Source organism: Cebus imitator, unplaced genomic scaffold (genome assembly GCF_001604975.1).
Source record: "Cebus imitator isolate Cc_AM_T3 unplaced genomic scaffold, Cebus_imitator-1.0 Scaffold181, whole genome shotgun sequence".
Taxonomy (NCBI): Eukaryota; Metazoa; Chordata; class Mammalia; order Primates; family Cebidae; genus Cebus; species Cebus imitator.
Window position 1 is genome coordinate 1,218,868 of NW_016107496.1, and position 15,543 is coordinate 1,234,410.

At 51.9% G+C, this 15,543-nt stretch overlaps 2 protein-coding genes and 1 long non-coding RNA gene across 4 annotated transcripts in view; 2 read left to right on the plus strand and 1 right to left on the minus strand.

Moving 5' to 3' along the window:
* The window catches only part of C1QL4 (complement C1q like 4), a 13,485-nt gene extending 8,197 nt beyond the window's left edge, over positions 1-5,288 (minus strand). Inside the window, exon 1 of the transcript XR_005202964.1 lies at positions 4,934-5,288. The gene's annotated coding sequence lies outside the window, so the exon portion shown is untranslated. The remainder of the gene's footprint in view (positions 1-4,933) is intronic.
* Positions 5,289-6,661: 1,373 nt separating this feature from the next.
* DNAJC22 (DnaJ heat shock protein family (Hsp40) member C22) lies at positions 6,662-11,779 on the plus strand. Of its 2 annotated transcripts, XM_017545762.2 has the most exons (4): positions 6,662-7,308; positions 7,401-7,846; positions 8,804-9,750; positions 10,898-11,779. In XM_017545762.2, the coding sequence occupies exons 3-4, from the start codon at positions 8,911-8,913 to the stop codon at positions 11,081-11,083; spliced, it is 1,026 nt and encodes a 341-aa protein (XP_017401251.1). In that variant the 5' UTR covers positions 6,662-7,308; positions 7,401-7,846; positions 8,804-8,910; the 3' UTR covers positions 11,084-11,779. The 2 variants fall into 2 exon arrangements, with proteins under 2 accessions (XP_017401251.1, XP_037600580.1); XM_037744652.1 differs by lacking the exon at positions 7,401-7,846 and having other exon boundaries at positions 7,011-7,308; positions 10,898-11,471.
* A 3,653-nt stretch (positions 11,780-15,432) lies between these two features.
* LOC108316050 overlaps positions 15,433-15,543 on the plus strand; it is a 1,305-nt gene continuing 1,194 nt past the window's right edge. The window contains exon 1 of the long non-coding RNA XR_001830161.2: positions 15,433-15,476. This is a non-coding gene — a long non-coding RNA (uncharacterized LOC108316050). The remainder of the gene's footprint in view (positions 15,477-15,543) is intronic.

Sequence of the window (15,543 nt, forward strand, 5' to 3'; positions counted from 1 at the left end):
AATTCTCCTGCCTCAGCCTCCCGAGTAGCTGGGATTACAGGCACACGCCACCATGCCCAGCTAATTTTTTGTATTTTTTTTTAGTAGAGATGGGGTTTCACCGTGTTGACCAGGATGGTCTCGATCTTTTGACCTCGTGATCCACCCGCCTCAGCCTCCCAAAGTGCTGGGATTACAGGCTTGAGCCACCGCGCCCGGCATAAAAATCTTTAAGTCATATTTTATCATCATTTTCTTTCATTATTGTTATATATCATAATTTTCTTTGTTCATTTTATGCCATTTGTATCATGTCTACACCATCTTGTTTCGTATTTTTACATTCGTCAGGTTTAAGTAAAACACTGCATTACCAGTACAACTGGTTTAATATTTGCAAAACATTGTGGTCATAAAGTCGAATGGTCGTAAGTTGCATAGGTCGTAAGTCGATCAATACCTGTACTCTAGTATGAAGGGAAGGAAACATTGCCCACACGAGGGGACAGGGGTCTGCATGGAAAAGGAAACAACATTATTGAGTGCATATTGTATTTTAGGGTTTTAACATGCAACTGCTCATTGCATCCTCACAGCACCCCTTGGAGGTAGATATATTGTCCCCATTTTACAGGTAAAGAAATGGGCCCAGTAAGGGGAAATGGCTTGTCCATTATCACCCTGTAAGGGATAGTCCTGGAATTAGAGTTATGACCTCCTGGCTTCCTTCTCAGTTCCCAAGAGGAGACAAATGGCATCCAAAGCAGTGGAAGGGTGAGAGAGGCGAGCCAGGAGTGGGCAGTGAGATTTGAATTACTTCCAGGAGATTTCTGTATCTGAGGCCAACAGGGTCGGGTGTTGGCTCCGTGTATCCTCCAACCCACACCCTGTCACTGTCAAGCCTGGCACTCAACAGGTGCTCAATTGTTGGCTAAAGGATGGCCAAAGTTAGTTTCAGAGAACTGAAGGATGGTGGAAGAGAGGGCAGATAAAAGGGAGGAAAAGGAAAACAAAGCAAACCAAGGAAAATTTGCTTAAGGGACAAAAGGGAAGACTGAACTGTTCTCCCATTGCAGCTGGAAAAACTGTCCCAGCCCAAGAAACTGTTCTTGGTTTGCCTCTGTGCAGAGACTACCTGCTTGCCTCTGCCATCAGGCAGAGAGTGAGTGCAGGGCCAGGCGCAAGGCTCCCACTCATCAGCCAGTGCCTCTGGCACTGAAGCTCAATGCAACCTTGAGTTCAAAAAGCATTGCACCAGGGCCCACAGGGCTGAAGAGAAGCTCCTGGCTGCCCAGAGAGTGTGTAAAGACTGCTTCCAGGGTGTCTGTCAGTCCAGAACTGTTGCTGATTTACTTCAGCAGCCCTCCATCCCTGGCCAGGTGTTGCTCCTAGCTCTTGCCTCCTCCACCTCCCTTTGCACTACCCTCTGCCTCTACGGCTTGCCAGCTCCAGCCTCTAGTTAATGAAATGTGAGGATCGGCTGCACAGAGAGCTGTCAGATCCCTCATTTCTCCGCTGGGATATTGACTCCGGCTGTGGGAGACCGACAGGTGAAACAGACAGGTGAAAGGAGGCAGGTGGGGTGCGGCAAGCCAAGGTAGGGGCCCAGGCTGCTGAGAGCTCAGAGCCCAGGAGGTAGTGCCAAGCTCCAAGTCTCAAGGGCTTGGCTAAGCAGGGAAGGCCCTAGGATGCTCTTTCTGCTTGGGATCCCCAGCTTTCCTCTGACGAACAGGAGAGTTAACTGGCCCCAACCCACCACAACCGGACCCGGATCGACCCCGAACTAGCACCCGGTGAGAGCTGGGCTTCAGTGAGCGCCACGTGCAGCGCCTCGGAGCCGGAGACCGCGGCCCGGTGTTTCCGCCCATCTCCTTCCATTCCTTCCCTCTTGCTCCCCCTCCCTCCTGCACTCCCTCCCCGGCGGCCGCGGCCTTTATTAGGGATTCCGCGGCTGTCGGTCCCGCCATCCATCCTGTCCGCCGGCAATTAGGCGGCCAGACAAAGAGCAGCTTCGGATGGATGAGGGTCCCGGCGGATCGGAAATGTGAAGGGTCAGCGCTGCCGCCCGCGGCGCACCCCGCTCCCCCTTCCGCATAATCACCGGCCGCCCGTCACTCAGCCGGCCGCCCGGGGAGCTCCCGGGCCCGGGCCGGGAGAGGACAGGTGCGGTTGCAGCCTAGGCGCGCAGGGCAGGGCGAGGGCGGACCTGCGGCAGGGGCACCTCCCATAGGGCAGCGGAAAACTGCGGCCTGAGGCGTCTAGCAGAAGGGCGGGGGGGGGCGGAAATTATGGCCCCGGGCGCTCCCAGAAGGGAAACTGGGGCTGGGGGCTTGGGGCCTCCCAGTGGGGAAGAGGGAACAAAAGCTGAGAAGACCGGAGGCCCGAGGTCCAGGGCGCCCCCTGCTGGGAAGCTGGGGACCGGCTTAGCCCTAGGGGTCCGGCAGGTACAGATGGAACCAGGCCCAGGGCGACCCCTCCTACGTAAACCAAGGTTTCTAGCCTGGGGCGCCTCCTACCGACTTTGAATGACACTGCGCTTCTATGCCTGCTCTGTTCAGTGAAATCCAACCCATCCGCGTCCACTCAAGAGAGGCTCCAAGTCCTGGCGAACCCGAGGGGAGTCGAGAGGGAGTCCAAGGAGTCCAGGTTTTACTGCAGATTCTTTGGCGCTAGCTCCCAGCTGACAAATCAACATCTCAATCTGACAATTAGTGGTCGAGATGGGGGGTGAGGGGCTCTCACAGCCCAGGCTGCTTAGCCCTCCCGGCGGGTGGCAGAGAGGTGGGCAGTCCTGGCAGTGATGAACGACTCCAGGGGGGCCCGGGGCCCCTAGCGCGCATTCATTACTCTACTGACAGGCGGGTGGCAGGCCGGGCGGGCTCCGAGTGGACGTGCTGGGAAAGAGGCCGGTAGCAAGTGGGGGCTAAGGCAAGCGTTTAACAGCCCCACTGCTCCGTCTGCCCCTGGTCCTTCGCCTTGACCCTGGGACTTGACTTCCTTGAGCTTGAGCTCCCAGTTGTTGGAGCTGACCCTGGCTGGGACGCAAGGGCGGGGACCCAAGTCCTCTTCTGGGGTTAGGTGATTTAAGGTCTGAGATGTCAAGGAAGGGTATTAGGCAGGTCTCAAGACTAGGCGCTTCGGCCTGACCTCTGAGAAATTGTGCGTGACTGTGCACTCAGAGATGGTGTGTGTGACAGGGATTGATGAGTGTGGATCGCACGTGGGAGTCAGTGACTGTGTGTGTCAGTGCCAGGTATGTGTCAGTATGATTTTGTCAGTGGAGATGTAAGATTCCGGTCTGAGGATGAGCCACCACCTCTCCCTGTGTGTCTGTCTCCCCACTACCCCCCAGCTGGCTGTCAGCTCTGTCTCCAGTTGTGGAGGAAATGGCAGTGCACACGGTGACAGCTGAGGTGTGCTGCTGGGGTGGGGGGTGGGGGTGGTGCTAGATGTTAACTGTGAGAGTGCTGGTCAGGACAGCTGCTCCCTTCCAGCACCTTCACCACTATCATCCCTACCCCAAGGGTCTTGAAAGTGGTGGATGGTTTTTTTTGTTTGTTTGTTTTGCCAAAGTTTGGACACCTACTTGCTGTGCCCTGGGGAAGAAAGTGATTACTGCCATAGTTCTCTAGCCCATGCCCCTACACATACATATACACCGTCTCCAATATAAGACATGATCTCCAACCCATGTGGCCTCCCTAGGCTGGTGGTGGCCAGAGAGGAGTTGGTAGATGTTGAGCAGACTCCTGTGTGATGCTCAAGAAGAGAGGGGCCGACCTTCAGACCTCCAAGGCAGCCTACCTCTTTGGAGCCTGTACTAGCTGCCTCTGGGACCCTAACCTTTTGGGTCTCAGGTCCAAGTTAGTTAGTAGTTTACACCTTGGGAGAGTAATACTAACTGCACTCTAATTCTTCTCCTAATTACTCTCTTCAGTTTGGCTTCATCTCCACTCTCATTCCTCATTCTCAGAAACACCAAGAAGTTGAACCTGGCCTCCTTCTCAGTCCTGAACCTCCTGGGTCTACAGAGCAGAGAGCTGGGGTGACTCTGGATCTCTGGTTCCCTGTTTTGTTCAGCAAGACTCCTTCCCTTTGCCTTACTGTTCCTTGAGGCTAGGCTATCTCCTGGAACTTCTGTATCTTTATCTTTATGCCCTTCTCCTTCTCCTCCTCCTCCTCCTCCTTCAGAAGGAGTCTTGCTCAGTCTCCCAGGCTGAAGTACAGTGGCACAATCTCGGCTCACTTCAACCTCTGTTCAAGAGGTTCTCCTGCCTCAGACTCCTGAGTAGCTGGGACTACAGACACCTGCCATTACACCCAGCTATTTTTATTTTTTTGTATTTTTATTAGAGACAGGGTTTCACCATGTTGGTCAGGCTGGTCTCGAACTCCTGACCTCAGGTGATCCACCCACCTTAGTCTCCCAAAGTGCTGGGATTACAGGCATGAGCCACCGAAACTGTCCTCTGTACCCTCCTTTGTGTCTGCATATTTCCAAATTTAGGAATCTTCCAAATTTTTCTTCCTACATTTTGGGGGCGCTCTCTTTGTTCCTCTTGGGGCTCTTCTCTCTAAGAATACAACAGCCCAGCAGAATACCCCATGGAGATTGGAGTAGAAGGAGAAGGAGGAGGGCTTTCTTCCCGACCCCATCCAGAGGCTATTGCTAGTGTCAGGACTCGGCCATGCGCAGGTCACTTCACATTCTAGGCACAGACGCTTGGTCGATGCCCTGCTGTCCATCCCTCCTCCCAACCGCCCTCCTCCTGGCCCCCGCCCCCTCTGCCCGCCTGGAAAAGGCAAATTTGACATTTTTAAATCCCGAGCCTTAGAGGGATCGATGCGGCCCCGGGGCCCCGCCCGGGGTCGATATTCCTGATTGGGAAGCGGCCGCTTCGCGGAGCCCGCGTGTAAATCACCCAGGCTGGGGGAGGGGGCGTGGGGAGCCTACCACGTCCCAGGAGCGCGAAGCCAGGAGGGGTCGGGACCCGGGCGGGACCCGGGCGGAACCCGAGGGCGATGGAATGAGAGCGACAGGCCTTAGAGGACCGGAGAGATGCCCGCTCAGGGCCTCCCCCTCCCCCGCTCAGCTCTGCCAACTCCCCGGGCCGGCTCTAGTCTCGCTTCAGCGGCCGCTACCCTTCGTTGCCCCTGGAGCCGCTGGGGAGGCCAGTGTCGGAGCCAGCCATGCGGCGGCTTCTCGCCGGCCGCTCCCGCGGGGCCGGGGCTTCGGCGGCTGCTGTCACGGAGCCGACAGGCCGGGCGGGCAGGGAAGGGGCGGGTGGCGGGGAAGAGGCGGCGGAGTGAGGCTGGATCAGTGCTGGCACTCAGTGGGCGCGCAACATATATTTGCCAAACTGAGAGTCTGGGACATCAAGCGGCGCAGGGCAGGGGGTCGGAGGGCACAGACGGCTAGGAGATGACCCAGACTGGGTGAGAGCGGAAGCCTCACTTGCGGGGGAAGGCACTCGAGGTTGCTCTGGGGGCTGCTGGGCTGGGAAAGACCACCTCAGCCCCCGCTGGGGAGAACCGGGTAGTAAAGAACAAGACAGAATGGAGCAGGCAGGAAAGTTTGAACCCCTCCTACAAGCACCTCCTCCACCCCCGCCTCCGATCCTTGTAGTGCTCCGCTGGGGAAACCGAGGCAGCCGAGGCTGAGAAGGGCCAAGAAGGTTAAAAGCAGGGTCAGCGATGAGGCTGAGGCAGCAACCAGAATTCCCGCGTGGTTTCTGGATTCCCCCGCCCACGCGGGGCCCGTTTGCCGGTAAATGCACCACCGCGCCCCCCACCACAGCGCAGACCCTTTCCTCTCGCTACAGCTCGTCAGATCCCCCACCTCCCACTCTGCGCCAGCTTATAGAACAACAATTTGGGGAAAACAATCCGGGCCGAGTGACGGCCCCGTAATTGTGACAAAGTGAGTGCGGGCAGCTGGAGAGAGTGCTAGGGCGGGAGCGCTGAGGGGCGAGGAGGAGGCAGGGGCGCCTCCCACCGCCCTGCCGCCCCCTAGTTCTTATTCTGGTCACCTCGCATCCCTCTCCTTGACTCTTCTCCAATTCCTCTTCTCCTGGCCCCTCGCGCCTTCCTTCGCTCGTTCCTCCATTGCTCTTCCCTTTCCTTCCGGTAACAGCTCTTCTCCCGCTTCCCTCACCCCACCGCCCCTTCCCGGGTGCGCCTTTTCCTCGCTCACTTCTCCCCTCTCCTCCGCCCTCCACTCATTTCTTCAGCTTTTCCTCGCACTCACGTTGCCCTTGGGCCTCTGGCTCTCTCCGCACAATCAGCTTCTCTCCCTCCCCAGCCCTAGCTTCGAGAGAGGAGCCCTAAGCCCCATCCCGACTCCCACTCTCTGGGCCGCCAGTGCAGCCCTGCATTCTTGGGTTCCTTGGCCGGTAGAGCGGGTGGCGCGCTGCTGCTGGGTGCCCCGGCGGCCATCCCCTTCCCTCTCCCTTGTGTGGCTGCCGCCCCCACCCCACCCCCTAGCCAGGAGATAGTTTGTTTGTCCAGCCGCTGCCGCGCTATTTGCAAAGATTAGAGCGCCGTCGCGCAGTGCGGGCCCAATTAAGTCTCATTCATTATTCAGCGCCCCTATCCGCCCCCGCCCCCAGCAGTCTGAGGCGTCGCTTTGGGGCCCCTCCCAGCCTTAGCCCTGCAGTGAGCCCTAAGAGGTTATATAGAAAGCAGCATTTCCTCTCTAGGCCGAGAAGAGGCCTGAGGGCGCCGGGGGTTTGGAGGGAAGCGCTCTGCCTACCGCAGGGAGGTGACACCGGCGAGGCCGAACATTCCCCACAAACCCCTGCAAGTCCAGACTGGGGGACCTTGGAGATCCACGAGATTTCCAGAGAAGGAAACTGAGGCCCAAGGAGCTGTATGACTTAATTAAGGTCATGGAGTAGAACCCGGGATTGGAGCCCGGGACATTGAAATGAAGGTGTCTTGCATTGCAGCTCCGCGGCAGCGCAGAGGCGCGGGAAGGCAGACCACCCCCAGCCTCCGGCTGCGGCCTCGCCCTCCTAGTGGTGCCTCCCGCTCTCCATCCCTCTGCTCCCATTTTTTCTTCTGGCCCTTGGCCCGTGGGACAGAGCAGCCCTGGATTGGGAGGCTCCTGAGGTCTCACGCTCAGGTGCAGAAGCAAAGCCCCTAACTGGAAGGCCCAAAGGCGGGCCCCTGAGGCAAGCTCTGTGGGGGGCTGACGCCAGCCTGGGTTGGGGGGTCCCTCCCTGCAGTAGGCAGCCTGTCAGTGGATGTCTCTGCCTTAGGGAAATTGGAGGTGGAACCATCCAGTCTTGAAGGTCAACGGAGCGTGAAGAGAGGAGCTTGCAGCTTGAGGTGAGGGAGGAGTCACCTTTCTATTTATGGTGGTGGGAAGAGGCAATCAAGGGCATATTCTTGCATTTACAGGAGTTTATCCTTTTTTTTAGCACTACAGATAGGAGCGTCCCTTGCTCCCGCTAGGCAGCCCCTCAGTAGGGGCCGCCGTATGCTGCTGTGCCTCGGCATCCGCGCAAGGTGAGTCTGGGGACCGCCCGGAGCCGCTCTTCCTCAGCGGCAGCGCCACCTGGCGGCTGTGGTGCCTTCGGGCGGGAGGCACTGGGCCTGGACTGGGCGTTGAGCTCCCGCGAGCTGCGGGCGTCTGCAGAGCCTTGCCCTGAGTTTCCCCGCGAGGGAGGGCGGGAGGAGTCCCCGGCGGGACGGTGATCCCTAGGGGGCCGGGGAGGGGCCCTGGGGAGGAGCCTGGCCTGGGGACGCCCGACTTCCGTGACACAAAAGACAAAGTCCATTTGGATGGAAGTAGGAGCCGGGCGAGACAGGCCCTTTTCACTCTGTAGTCAAAGGAAATGACGCGGTCTGGGAGCAGTGCACCCAGGTACGGACGCTCAATTTGGGACTAGCGGGTGCTGGCTGGTGGTCGCTCCACGTAGAGGGGATACTGGCAGGCAAGCTTGGCGTCTGGTTTGATACAGTGAGGATTCGTCCAGCTGCTGTGGAGAGGCTTTCCAAGCCGGCCCCCCAAAAATGTGGGGTGCCAAGGTCTAGGTCAAACGTAGTTTTCCAGGATATTTTAATAGAGGGAATTCAGGACCCCTTTCAAGTTTGACCTGTGGGAAAATCGCATGGCCTGGAGAGTTCGGAAGGCTGGAGGGGGGCTAAAGCTTGGGCCAAATGTGGGAGGGCAGCCAAAGTTGGAGTTAAGTCAGGGGTGAGGCAGAGGCTTTCAAAATGTATAGGAACTTTGGAAAGGCATCCAATGCAGCCCTGCCCCTCCACACATCCCCCCATGAGCCATTTGGGGTCATTGGTCTCAGAGGAGGTCTGAAATTTAAACAGCTTCCTCCTCTAAATCTGGAGTCACTGTGGTTGTAAAGAATGGGACTGAGGAGCTAGGGCAAGGGATATGAGATAAATAGCATTGTGAGGACTCAGGCAGATCTGGAGTCTACTTTTTTTTTAATTGAGACACAGTTTTGCTCTTGTCGCCCAGGCTGGAGTGCAGTGGCGCAATGTTGGCTTACTGCAACCCTCCACCTCCTGGGTTCAAGCAATTCTCCTGCCTCAGCCTCCTGAGTAGCTGGGATTACAGGCGCCCACCACCATGCCTGGATAATTTTTTGTATGCTTAGTAGAAACCGGGTTTCACCATGTTGGGCAGCCTGGTCTCCAACTCCTCCCCTGAAGTGATCCACCTGCCTTGGCCTTCTAAAGTGCTAGGACTGCAGGTGAGAGGCACTGCACTTGGCCTGGATGCTACTTTTATTAGAAGGAGAAATGGTTGCTGTGTTGGAGCCTGGACATCATCTTATGACTCTGCTTTTCCATCTCTTAGGACCTAAGGACAACTCTGGGGCCATGACATCCATGATTCTCACAGAGGACCCTGAGATTTCTATGCTGTGAGCAACTGGACCTGTTCTGAGACCTTTGCCTTAGAGGATGGCCAAAGGGCTCCTGGTGACCTATGCCCTCTGGGCTGTGGGGGGCCCTGCTGGGCTCCACCACCTATACCTAGGAAGGGACAGCCATGCTCTGCTCTGGATGCTGACCCTGGGGGGCGGTGGGCTGGGCTGGCTTTTGGAGTTCTGGAAGCTCCCAAGCTTTGTAGCTCAGGCCAACAAAGCCCAGGGACAGAGGCAGAGCCCCCGAGGGGTGACACCCCCTCTAAGTCCCATTCGATTCGCTGCCCAGGTGATAGTTGGCATCTATTTTGGCCTTGTGGCACTGATTAGCCTTTCTTCCATGGTCAACTTCTATACTGTGGCTCTCCCACTGGCAGTTGGCTTAGGAGTCTTGCTGGTGGCTGCTGTTGGCAACCAGACCTCAGACTTTAAGAACACTATAGGGGCAGCATTTCTCACTTCCCCTATCTTCTATGGCCGCCCCATAGCTATCCTGCCCATCAGTGTGGCCGCCAGCATTACAGCTCAGAAGCATCGCCGCTACAAAGCGTCAGTGGCGTCAGAGCCACTCAGTGTGAGGCTCTACCGGCTAGGCTTGGCTTACCTCGCTTTCACAGGCCCACTGGCATACAGTGCCCTCTGCAACACAGCTGCCACCCTAAGCTATGTGGCAGAAATCCTTGGCTCCCTCTTGAATTGGTTCAACTTCTTCCCTCTTCTTGGCCGCCTCATGGAGCTTTTCCTCCTTCTGCCTTACCGGATCTGGAGGCTACTGACGGGGGATCCTGGCTTCAACAGCAGCTACTTCCAGGAGTGGGAGAAGCTCTATGAGTTTGTTCAGAGTTTTCAGGATGAGAAGCGTCAACTGGCTTACCAGGTAAGGCTTTCTTCCCCATCAGTCCTGTCTGGTGGCTCTGGTGGCCCTCATGTGGAAGGACTGTTCTCATGTCAGTTGGCCAGGCGCTGGAAGCATGCTCTGGCTTCTTTGGGTATCTGTGCAATGGGCAAAGGTTACAGAGGCTGTAATAGTGAATAGGAAAGCTATATGTGTATATTGTTTACTTTTTATTGAGGTACAAAGTATATAAAGTGCACTAATTTTATGTATACCCTGCTTAGATCAGGGTATGAAACATTTCCAGCACTAAGGAAATTTTTTTATTCCCCTTCTCAGCCTATACTCGCACCTTCAGAGGTCATCTCTGTTCTGACTTTTGTCACCATACATTAGTTTTGCTCATTCTTGAGCTCCAAATAGGTGGAACCATCAATATGTATTCTTTTGCATTTGGCTTCCTCCTTCCCTCCCTTCCTTCCTTCTTTCCTTTCTTCATTCCTTCGTGACGGAGTCTTGCTCTGTTGCCAGGCTAGACGGCAGTGGCGTGATCTTGGCTCACTGCAACCTATGCCTCCCAGGTTCAAGTGATTTTCCTGCCTCTGCCTCCTGAGTAGCTGGGACTACAGGTACACGCCACCACCCTCAGCTAATTTTTGTATTTTTGGTAAAGACAGGGTTTCACCATGTTGGCCAGGATGGTCTTGAGCTCTTGGCCTCATGATCTATCTGCCTCAGCCTCTCAAAGTGCTGGGATTACAGGTGTGAGCCACCATGCCTGGACTTGTATTTGGCATCTTTCATCTTTCATTTAATGTGATGTTTATGAGATTTATTGCTCTTGTTACTTGCAATTGTAAATTGTTTTCACTGTTGTAAGTTATCCCATTGTACCATTATACCACAGTTTATAATATATAAACACAGTTATAGATATACTCCACTGTGAATAAACATTTGGGATGCTTCTGGTTTGGGGTTATTATAAATAAAGCTGCTACGAGCTTTTATTTTTTCTAAAATAATTTTTTTCTTATTATTACTCTGTGATTCTAAGCAGAGCTTTCCCATGGGCAAGTAAAAGCCAATTCTAGAGATATGATAGTCTGATTTAGCAAAGGTGCAAGGAAAGGCCCAGGTACTCTGACAACGTGGAATATTCTGATTTGTCATCTTCTGTTTCCATAAGGTTTTGGGCCTCCCAGAAGGGGCAACAAATGAAGAAATACATCAGAGTTATCGGGAGCTAGTGAAGATCTGGCACCCAGACCACAACCTGGACCAGACAGAGGAGGCACAGAAGCACTTCCTGGAGATCCAGGCTGCATATGAAGTCCTGAGTCAACCGAGGAAGCACAGGGGATCCTGGAGGTGAGAAGAAACTTCCCCCTGAGGATGGACTTCCTAGCAGAGCTTGGCAACTTGTCCCAAATCTAGCTTTGCCCACAAACGGCATCCCAACAGCATTAAAGAAACTGCTTGGTGGCTCACGCCTGTAATCCTGGCATTTTGGGAGGCTGAGGCAGGCAGATCACCTGAAGTCAGGAGTTCAAGACCAGCCTGACCAACATGGAGAAACCCTGTCTCTACTAAAACACAAAAAATTAGCCAGGTGTGTGGTGGTGCACACCTGTAATCCCAGCTTCTGGGGAGGCTGAGGCAGGAGAATGGCTTGAACCTGGGAGGTGTAGGTTACAGTGAGCCAAGATCATGCCATTGCAGTCCAGCCTGGGCAACAAGAGCGAAACTCCATCTCAAAAAAAGAAAAAGAAAGAAACTGCTTGCAGTGGACATGAGAAAACCTTAAAGGAGTGAGAAAGATTGTAGTAGAAGAATGTGTTTATATTCTCAATTTCTGTATTCTTGGCTATTGTAATTTTTTCTTAAATTACAATAACCAGAGACTGAGAGGCATATTGTAAAACAATCAAATATCTTTTAGAGTATGTATGACTATTAATTATCAATAAAAAAATTAGAAAAAATATATCTTTTAGAGAACACACCACTTTATCCTACCCACATTGTATTGATACGTGATGGAGGAAGGTTATTTAACTATTTTTTTTTTTTGAGAGGGAGTCTTGCTCTGTCTCCCAGGCTGGAGTGCAGTGGCACCATCTCAGCTCACTGCAACCTCTGCCTCCTGGGTTCAAGTAATTCTCATGCCTCAGCCTCTCAAGTAGCTGGGATGACAGGCATGTACCACTATGTCCAGCTTATTTTTTGTGTTTTTAGTAGAGATGGGATTTCACTATGCGGGCCAGGCTGGTCTGAAACTCCTGGCCTTAAGTGATCCACCTGCCTCAGCCTCCCAAAGGGCTGGGATTACAGGGGTGAGCCACTATGTCCTACCTATAAAAAAGGTTTAAAAATTTTTGCCAATGAATTTACTTATATACCATAATTTCAAGATCCAATTAATTTTCACACCATTTTAATGTTGCCAAGAATTGACATACATTTGCTTTGCCAAATACTTATAGTTTGTCAAATTAACATATGGAATTTTCATAGGCTATTAATAATTTTTAAATATGATATGTAGCACTACTTCTGTAAAACATAAATATATTCAAAATAATCTATAAGGAAAAAGAGCAAGGAGTGATTAGGGTCTTTACTTGATATGGAAAATTATTTTACTGTTCTCGATGTTTTTTGTTTTTTTGTTTTGAGACAGAATCTTTCTCTGTTGCCAGGCTGCAATGCAGTGGTGCAATTTCAGCTCACTGCAACCTCCGCCTCCGGGGTTCAAGTGATTCTCCTGCCTCAGCCTCCCAAGTAGATGGGACTACAGGTGCACGCCACCACGCCTAGCTAATTTTTTATTTTTAGTAGAGATAGGGTTTCACCATGTTGGCCAGGATGGTCTCATATCTTGACCTCGTGACCTGCCTGACTCAGCTTCCCAAAGTGCCGAGACTACAGGCGTCAGCCACTGTGCCTAGCTACTGTTCTCAAATTTTATTACGGGTTTTTGTTACAAAATATGGGAATATTTTAATTTACTGAAGTGGGAACTACTGATAAGCAGTTCTTATTTTTCCAGCATAAGCAAGGCTACAATAAATGTCTTTGACTATATGCACTTTTGCGTTTTTTTGTTGAAGCTGTATCCCAATTAAGTGATAAATAGGGTAAAACAGAAGACATGGTTTTACAGTTTTTATTAATATTGTATCAGGCCAGCCATCGTGGTTCAGGCCTGGCATCCCAGCACTTTTCAAGGCTGAGGTGGGAGGACACCTGGGGTCAGAAGTTCAAGACCAGCTTGGGCAACCAGCAAGACCTCACCTCTAATAAAAAAATAAAACAAACAGCCGGACGCGGTGGCGAGTGCCTGTAGTCCCAGTTACTTGGGAGGCAGAGGCTGGAGGATTGCTTGAGTCCAGGAGTTCTGGGCTGTAGGGCACTATGCTGATTGGGTGACCGCACTAAGTTCAGCATCAATATGGTGACCTCCCAGGAGTAGGGGACCACCAGGTTGCCTAAGGAGGGATAAACTGGCCCAGGTCAGAAACTGAGCAAGTCAAAACTCTGGTACTGATCAGTAGTGGGATCTCGACTGTGAATAACCACTGCACTCCAGCCTGGGCAACATAGCAAGACTCTGCCTCTTAAAAAATAATAAAAATAAAAATAAAAATAAATAAAAATAAAACAAACAAACACAAAATTAGCTGGGCGTGGTGGCACATGCCAATAGTCCCAGCTAGTTGGAAGGCTGAGGTAGGTAGACTGCTTGATCATGGGAGGCTGAGGCTACAGTGAACTATAATAGCACCACTGCACTCCACCCTGGGCAACACGGCAAGACCCTGCCTCAAACAATTGTATTTGATTGATATTGTATCAGATTTCTTCTGAAAAAGGTTGTAACAATTTAGACTTTCACCAAGTGCAAGAAACTGGCCTTTTCTTTGTAACTGGCATGGAATGTTACCACTCTTTTAAACTTGTCAAGATGATGGTGAGAAATAACATCTAATTACTTTATTTATTTATTTAGAGATGGGGTTTCACCATGTTGACCAGGCTGGTCTTGATCTCCTGACCCCAGGTGATCCACCCGCCTCGGCCTCCCAAAGTGCTGGGATTACAGGCATGAGCCACCACACCCAGCCTCTAATTACTTTAATTTGCATTTCCCTAACGCTTAATGAAGTTCAGCATCTCTTCAAATCTTTATTGGGCATTTGCATTTTCTCCTCAGTGAATTGCTTCATCATATTCTCTATTTCTTTTTAAAGTGTGTTCCAATTTGTTTCTCTGAAATCTAGTTTGGTGGTATCCTTGCATGTTAGAAACCTTAAACCTTTATAATATGTGTTGTAGATATTATTTCCTAGCCTATGACTTGTCTTTCATCCTTGAGCATGAGTTTTAGTGTCAGAAGAACCAACAGTAGGATTTGAATTAGGTTGCATTATTTTCTTTTTTTTTTTTTTTTTTTTTTGAGACGGAGTTTCACTCATGTTACCCAGGCTGGAGTGCAATGGCGCGATCTCGGCTCACCGCAACCTCCGCCTCCTGGGTTCAGGCAATTCTCCTGCCTCAGCCTCCTGAGTAGCTGGGATTACAGGCACGCGCCACTATGCCCAGCTAATTTTTTGTATTTTTAGTGGAGACGGGGTTTCACCATGTTGACCAGGATGGTCTCGATCTCTTGACCTCGTGATCCACCCGCCTCGGCCTCCCAAAGTGCTGGGATTACAGGCTTGAGCCACCGCGCCCGGCCGATTGCATTATTTTCTAGTTGTCCTATTTTTTATTCTTTCAGCCTCTTAGAATCTTAGTATCCTTTACAGCTGACATAATAGTATCCATTTTATTTTTTAAAATTTTTTGGCTGGGTGTGGTGGCTCACACCTGTAATCCCAGCACTTTGTGGGGCCAAGGAAGGCAGATCACCTGAGGTCAGAAGTTTGATACCAGCGTGGCCAATATGGTGAAACCCCGTCTCTACTAAAAATACAAAAATTAGCCAGGCGTGGTGCCACTGCACTCCCGCCTGGGTGACAAAATGAGACTCCGTCTCAAAAAAATTATTAAAAAAAAATAAATTCATGTATTTATTTATTGAAACAGGGTCTTGCTCTGTTCCCCAGGCTGGAATTTAGTGGGGTGATGATAGCTTGCTTTATCCTGGAACTCCTGGGCCCAAATGATTCTCCTGACTCTTTTTCCCAAGTAGCTGGAACTACAGACAGGCACCACCCTGCCTGGCTTTTTGTTGTTGTTATTGTTTATTTATTTGTTTTTACAGAGATGGGGTCTTTCCATGTGGCCCAAGCTGGTCTCTGACTCCTAGTTTCAACCAACCCTCCTGCTTTGGCCTACCAAAGTTCTGGGATTACAGATGTTAGCCAAGTATCTACTTTAAAAGGGTTGCTATGGCTGGGTGTGGTGGCTCACACCTGTAATCTCAGCAGTTTGGGAGGCCGAGCCTGATGGATCACCTGAGGTCAGAAGTTCCAGACCAGCCTGGCCAACATGGTGAAACCCTGCTCTACTAAAAATACAAAAATAAGCCAGGCTCATTTTCAGTGGGGCACACGCCTGTAGTCCCAGCTACTCTGGAGGCTGAGTGGGGAGAACTGCCTGAAGCCAGGAGGCAGAGGTTACAGTGAGCCGAGATTTTGCCACTGCACTCCAGCCTGGGCGACAGAGTGAGTCATAGTCTCAAATAAACAAACAAACAAAATAAAAACAAATAAGTAAATGAAATGAAAATTAAACCCAAAATACAGTCTTAAAAAAAGGAAGTTTAGCCGGGCGCGGTGGCTCACACCTGTAATCCCAGCACTTTGGGAGGCCGAGGCGGGTGGATCA